Raw genomic sequence first — 7,693 nt, 5'->3', positions numbered from 1 at the left:
TCCTGTATCCTCACTGAAAGTTTAGCGTATAGTCTGGAAAAATCAGACGATTCTGCGATTCCGTGACATCACGCGTGGAAAAGAGTCTAGAGCAGTCACCTGTCTCTAGGGGGCCCTTTCGCTATCTAGAACATCCATGACAAAAGGTGGGAGCAAAATAATCTGCTGTCAGGGGAGTATGGCTTCTCCAAGTAGTTGCAAGATGTCTTTATTGTTTACGTAAAATTAAATACCTTACGCTTGGTACTGTCAAATAGCCCTACGGGATCTAAGATTTTCCGAGGTGGAATTTCCCGGTGACTGGCGTCCTCCTGAGGTCAACTGCCCGGACCATCTCACAGTGTACTCGGGAGCGTACGACAGAACCCAGGCGTGTCCCCAGAGAAGGACGGCTGCGTGCCCCGCCCCCACTGGCCGCAGCCGGGAGGCTCCGAGGGAACTCCCGCACGTCTGCGCGCGCAATCCCGGGACCAGGGTCCACGCGGCGCGCGCAATTGCCCTGGAAACCACTGCGCGCGCACGCGCAAACGCGGGGCGGGGAAGCGGGACTGAGCTAAGAGCCCAGCAGCTGGAGGAGGGATTTACCCTCCCACTCTACTGTAGCTCCCTCGAGGGTGGGCGCGTGCACCGCCCTTCTCCCTCGGGCGGAGCGTCCTTTCCGGCACGCTCCCGGCTCACGCGCTACCCCGGCGCCCCCCCGCCTCCGCCTCACACGCATCCTTGCGCTCCTCCCGCATTTGTGCGCCGGTGCAGCAGGCAGTGGGAGCATCCGGGCATTTCCGCAGCCGAGCGGCGATCCGGGCGGCGGCAGCGGTCGAGGAGCTCCCATGGCAGGGACAAGGAAGGGGGAAGGCAAGAGCGGGGCGAGGCGTTAAGCCGGAGCCGCCGCGGGGTGGGTCCCGAGGGAGGCGGAGGGAGAAGCGCTCTCTCGGTCAGGCGCGGGGCTCGTCGCTCCTCTCGCGCAGTCCCTTGCCAGTCCGGGCTCCGGAGATGCATCTGCATCAGGTCCTCACCGGGGCTGTCAACCCTGGAGACAACTGCTACTCCGTGGGCAGCGTCGGGGATGTCCCCTTCACGGTGAGCGGCGTCGGGAGCTCAAGGGGGAGAGACCCGGGGCCGAGATCCCCTTCCCGGCCCACGCCTCTCCGGGGAGGCAGTGAGGGGCTCGTGGGCCCCACCTGCGCCCCCTTTGCAGCTCAGTTTCGGGGGGCGGGCGTGGGACTGTGAGTCCTGCGGCTGGTGTAGGAAATTACCCTTCAGGGAAAAGGATTAGGAATCCACCGCACTGTCCGCCCTCAGCAAACGGGCCCCCGGGGATGACTGGACTAGAAGGTTCCTCTCCTAGGGCGGCCTCGGGTCTGCGGTGGAGGAAGATGGTTGCAGTCGCCGAAACCCTGAGCGTCCGTTTCGCACCTGCTCTCGGCGTGGAGGCGAAGTCTTGGTCTCGTCTCGGAGCATGGAGGCAATGCTGCACCTGGCTCCCCCTGCCCGCCGCGTTAGGGCAGCGAGGAGCGCTGGAGCCTGTGGCTTTAAACCCGATAGGATCCGACCTTCTTTATCTCCTAATGCAGAATCTTAATTCCAGCAAGGAAATAAAAAATTTCATTCTTTGCCCCCGAAAAATCTAAATGAAAGGGTTAGAGTGACAGTGGCCTGGAAAGCTATTTATCACGAGATCAGTTTGGTATCCTTCCTAGGTAATATTTAATCCGTTTGCAAGGTAGGCTGGTTTATTTCTTTTTAAACTAAGGCAATGCGAAAATTTTGTAAGTGTTTTTTGTTGTTGCTGTTGTTTGTGCGAGTAAAGTGTGTGTAAACAATAACGTGTTAGAACCTTTCAGATCTCCATGAAAAAGACATGTTTTCTGAATGAGCTTGGACGGATCAGTCCTTTTGGAGAATGGATGTTGTTGGTATAGCTAATTCAAACTAAGCCCTAGAGCTTCTTTCTACCCATAGATAGACTCCCATGGATCAACCTGAGTTCCTTTTCTGTATTAAATTTATACTGGGTCCTCCTTCGAAGGCACTGTAAGCAATAAGATCTTGATTAAATACACAATGTTATTGATAACTTATACTTGATAAAACTGGAAATAGCATAATGGCATGCTTTTAAGACAAGGAAGACACTTTGATGTCTGCTTTCCAACAGCATGTTTTTAAAGCTGCAGAAATAAGAAAACCTCCAGCAAAACTGCAGAATCATTATGTAGCACAGTGCATTCTGGAACAGAATTTATCATTATGATACATTAAAAATAACCCCATAAGGTTGCCTTTTGGTGATTTTAATTTTTTAAATGTAATCAACTTGGCTTTGTTTCAGTTTAGAATGAACCTTTAAGGATATAATTTGCCTGACTTATATTGTTACACATGACCCTATCAGTGGTGTCATTTGTGTTTTGCATCCATGTGACCTAAAAATCCATACAGAGTTAAGCTTGGACTTCAAGTGTATAGAGACAATTTGGGGCATAGAAGAAATTCCCCTTTCCCCAGTTGTGTAGGTGGGGAGGAAGTTTTCTAGCTTGGAAGAGTAGGCTTCCTGCATCAAGATGTCTGGAACCTTAGGTTATGGGGTATTTCCACACTATCATAGTGGTGGTAGTTTTTTGTTTTCATCTAAAGTGGAGCAGTATCTCATTGTGGGAATGTTGAATAGAGCTAAACAAGTTCAAGTGCAGTCTGGAAAAGCTAGTGCAAGAACTGTTAGCATTGCGCAGGTGTGGTTATGCTGTAGGCCACCCATGACCAGATCCTTGAAATCATTTTCAAGTCTTTTACCACCTCCCTAATTCAACCTATCACCAAAGGTAATTGACTCTCTGCGGTGTGTATGAGATTTATCCCTTCTCTCTTTCTCTCTCTCTCTTTCTTTCTTTTGGTTTTATTTCTTTCTTTTGGTTTTATTTATTCATTTGTCAGAGAGTGAGAGAGCACACTCGAGCACAAGCAGGGGGAGGGGCAGAAGCAGAGGGAGAAAAAGGTTCCCCACTGAGCAAGGAGCCCTGATGCAGGACTCCAACCCGGGACCCTGGGATCATGACCTGAATCAAAGGTGGATGCTTAACCTACTGAGCCACCTAGCTGTCCCAGATTTATCCCTTTTCATCATCTTAGTTATCACCTTATTGTAGAACCTAAATTGTATTACTTAACATAAACACTTCTAAACTGGTTTCCCTTATACTCCTCCCTGATCAGTTTATCCTCCACACAGCTGCTGGGATAGTTTTTCTCAAATACCATTTCACCATATCATTCTTGGCTCAGGACTATTAAGTTGTTCCTAATGGATGTGTTATGAAACTTAAACTTGTCAGATGTTCTACCATCTTTGACTTTATATTTGATTATATGTTCTCCTCATCTTAGCCCCTCTGCTATAGACCTACTGATCATTTTACTCGATCCTACATCCTTTTTTTTTTTTAGATTTTTATTTATTTATTTGACAGAAATCACAAGTAGGCAGAGAGGCAGGCACAGAGAGAGGAGAGGCAGGCTCCCTGCCGAGCAGAGAGCCCGATGCGGGGCTTGATCCCAGGACTCTGGGATCACAACCCGAGATGAAGGCAGAGACTTTAACCCACTGAGCCACCCAGGTGCCCCTTGATCCTACATCTTAAAAGATTTATTTAAGAGAGAGAGAGAGAACAAGTTGGGGGAGGGGCAGAGAGAGGGGGAGAGAAGCAAACTCCCCACTGAGTGTGGAGTCAGATGTATTTGGGCTCCATCTCACAACCCTGAGATCATGATGTGAGCCAAAAGCAGGAGTCCGATGTTTAACCTACGGAACCACCCAGGTGCCCCATATCCTACATGTTCATGTTGCAACACGAGAATTCTTGCTTTTTTATTTTCTCGAATATGACTCAAAATTTACTTGGTTTAGGATTCTTGCCTATGATTCTGATTGTTTTGGCCCTTTGGCATTTACAGACCCTTGTTGCACACCATCTCCTTTTAATATTTTAGTTTTGAGGGCACTGATGCAGTTATAATTTTGCCATGAACTAGAAATGACCTTTTGGACTTGAAGAAGAACAGATTCTCTTAAAAAAAATGAGAACAAGCTGTATTCAAGTATTCTAGACTCAGCTAACAATTATTTGAATGCCTACAGTAATACAGAAAAAATAAAAAACCCCACAAAAGTAGAGCTCCTTTACGTAGAGCGTGCCATTTGATTTGTATAGCAATCAGATAAAAAACTTTAGTTCTGAGTCAGATGACTGAAAAAGGGACCAGCCAGGACTGGAATGGAGGTCCTGTGACTTCACATCTGGTAGGCTATTCTCTGTAGTATGTATTTTTCCTACCAGAGTGCTTGCTTTGGAGGGTGTGTGCGTGTGTTTGGAAGACATAGATGTGGCCAGTGTAGTAAGAAAGACTGACTGTCTTGCAGCCAGACAGTGGTTTTTAGCTAATGCTATCTTTCATGATAACCTGAGGATCTTTTCAAAATAGGGTAGATCATTTATTTCAGAGTCTATAATTTTAAGTTTTTTTAAGAAGGAACTATTCTTAAAGGAATTTGAAGCGTTTATGATATCGTAATTGAAAAACAGTGTGTTATATATATTCCACTGTGCGTGGTAGGTAGTGGGTGGTGTGATCATCTGGCTTCTGAATGACTGCTTATGTCACCGCGTCCCAGTCGGTGCTATGTTGTCATGATGGTACAGTTTGTAGTGGACAGTCCCAGTGGTGTGTATCTATAGTGCTAACACATGCTATGATGGTTTTCACTTCCATTTGGGCACGTAGTGGTTTTTAAAAACAATTGTGATGTTATAAACGTGGTTGTATATATCACCTTTTGATCATTCTATTCTTTTCAGTGTGTTAGCTAAGTTATGGGGATACTGTTATCCTGTAATAGATCAGGACCCAGATAGGCCAAGGAGCTGATTTTTTTTTTTAACTATGTATGAGCTTTGTTGTACTTCATTTTGCCATTGAGATATTCCCAACTACTTCTTATCTATAAGTGAATGTTTTAAGACTTAATGTAACAGATAGTGTAAATTTTCCTTATTTATGTTTTTATTGCTTTCCTGAAAAATAGTCTTTAGTATTAAAAAAATTTCTGTAAGTATTAAAATATCAATTAAAATAATGATAGTACCTTATTAATACAATTAATATAATTAATTTTTTTCACATTTTGGCCTTAAGGGGTACAGACTGTATTTTCAGATGTATAAGGGCAGTTGATGTTATTCCAGTCTGATAGGAATTCAACACATTTATTAAAGTTTACAAAAATTAGTCATTACCACTCGGTTTATCACCTACTGGTAGAGATTAAAAATGATGTGCATAGCTATGATGTAAGGCAGATGAAAGAGATCACATATAATTGGGAAGATAAAAGATTTCACGTAAGATTGACAGTTGTAAAGACAGGTATTAGGCCTTTCTGAGTGGCAAGAACAACAAAAGCCAAGGAATAATGTAATATAAAGGACAAATTATTGGGTAATTGTTCCTTCACAAAGCAATAAAAAAAAACACAAGACTTCCTTATTAAATAAGAAAACACTAACAGAATGCTGAAAAATATAATTTGCAACCCATAACTTTTTAGGAAAATGTGTTCTGGCATTTCCTAACTTTTATTTTTTTTTCCTTAGAGCATCACCAGAAGGGTAGTAACGAATGAAAAAACATTCATTTAAAAGTTAGAAGTTACTGTTATATGACCTCTTTTTCTGGAATTTAGATACATTTTAATTCTACTGTGGTATAATAACATTCCAGTCCTAGAATTAGGGCAACATCAAACTTTGAAATGATCAACCTGTTTATACATTTAGCACAGGTTTCTTGAGCACATAGGTGTGTCAGGCTCTGTGGAGATGAACAACAGTGGTAACAACAGAAGAACAAAAACACATAATACTGATCTTAGGGAACTTATTAAAGAAGTATAGGAACCTGGTAATCTCCCTGGAGAGTTAAGACATGTACCTAACCATAGCCCACTGGCTGTGTGGTGTTGTGAGGCACTCATATTCTTTGTGGGAATTCAAGAATAAGAGATCACATTTGGACAGGAGAACGGGAAGTTGGACAGAAAAATGCTTCTGTGCTTGTCGGTTATCAGTGCACAAAACAACTCATACAGCTATTACAACCTGTGCTGATAGTAAAGGAAAAAGCAATAGTTAAGAATTTAGAATGGAGTTGTTTTCTAAGAGAAGTTGGCTTGTTTGTTCCTGGAAAGTAACTTCTTGTTTATCTAAATCGACATCTTCAGAGTTTGCGGGCTCTCGTTTAGTGTGAGCCCGTAGGTAAATATGAGGTTGTGTAAGTTTTTACTTACAGATTGTTAGCCTTCTGCCTTATAGAGGTGAGACTCTTAGAAGCTACCCAGAAACTCTGGTACAAGTCTCAAATAATGCCTCCTTAGAGATGAGAAGTTAGAGACCAACTACTTCTATGACCCTGGATAACTCAAACTTATTTTTAGGTTTTTCATCTATAACACAAAGTTCTTAACTTAGGATCTTTTAAAGCATTTAGACCTTAAATGAACATTATATGGAGTTCTCTAGAGATTTCCAAGAGGCAATAGGGAAAATGGACTGGAAACATACAGTGATTGTGGTAAAGTAATAGCTCTGGAGTCTGTTGTATATTGCCCCTCCACTGATATGTATAGGATTTTTATCTGACTTTACACTTAGGGAGTTTGACCTCTCTTCTGGCTCAGAGAAGACGCCATGCAGAATGTTTATGAAGTTGTGTGTCTTCTTTGGGCCCACGGTTGAGAAGGTGGCATGTATTCATGATTGTATCTTCAGCATATGGTAGGTGGTAGTAGCCTGGGACCATCACAGTACAGTATGAAGTGGAAGATGGGGCCATTGTGGTTGTGTTGAGGCTTTCCAGGCTCTAGATATACTTACTCCTTTGCTTTATGTTCTTAGGATTTGGGATATTTAAAAGATGACTTTAGGAATTACAATCAGTATCTTACCTTGGGTCTTGGGAAGTTTTTAGAACAAATCGGAGTCTGAGTATTTAATTATCAAAAAGAGCACAGGGTGTTGGGTTACAACCGCAATGGCACAGTGGAAAAACAAGTCATGCCTGAGCAATTTAATTTCCTACTATGATAGAAAGCAAAGCAGTATTTAAAAGGGGATAATGATAGAAAATATCTGTAATTCACATTTAATAAGGCTCTTCAGGCTTGTGGGTTAATTTTTAAAACAAGTTTGGAAGCCAAATATTTTAATAGAAATTTTAGGGTTTTCAGTCTTCTTAAATTTATAGAGTCCTTTTATATATTTGCTCTGAAACTGTAATTCATTATGTAACAGGATATAGAACCGGTTATTGAGGAAGCAAGTGCAACTTACACAGGTGTTATGACTGTATTTTCTTTCTCTTAGACATAGCTCCTGTTATCCTGGAACTTGATGTATATATGTGAACCCAGTTGCCTGGGCTTTTCTATTCTCAAACCTTCTCATTTCATGATTGCTAAGGGCTTGTTCAGTACCCCCCTCTCCTCCCATTCTAAGCACCTGGAGAATAAGATGGTTATCTTATGTCTCTCTGGTAGAGAAGTCAGTAGGTACAAAAGTGTCAGTGGATAGAGTGAGACTTCTTTAAATACTACATGGTAATTTGGTGGAATGATTTGAGACCCATAAATAATATCCTCTTAGAT

At 42.9% G+C, this 7,693-nt stretch overlaps 1 protein-coding gene across 8 annotated transcripts in view; it reads left to right on the top strand.

Annotated features, from left to right (window-relative positions):
• Nucleotides 1-990: 990 nt before the first annotated feature.
• DMXL2 (Dmx like 2) overlaps nt 991-7,693 on the top strand; it is a gene marked incomplete at both ends in the record, with an annotated part of 156,026 nt that continues 149,323 nt past the window's right edge. For all 8 annotated transcript variants that reach the window (XM_080809428.1, XM_080809427.1, XM_080809424.1 and 5 more), the window contains one exon: nt 991-1,077. In XM_080809428.1, the coding sequence (XP_080665554.1) occupies nt 991-1,077 (87 nt within the window). The remainder of the gene's footprint in view (nt 1,078-7,693) is intronic.

The sequence above is a fragment of the Martes martes genome (genome assembly GCF_963455335.1).
Source record: "Martes martes genome assembly, chromosome: 7".
In the NCBI taxonomy this organism is placed as follows: domain Eukaryota; kingdom Metazoa; phylum Chordata; class Mammalia; order Carnivora; family Mustelidae; genus Martes; species Martes martes.
This window is presented reverse-complemented; position numbering and strand designations above follow the sequence as displayed.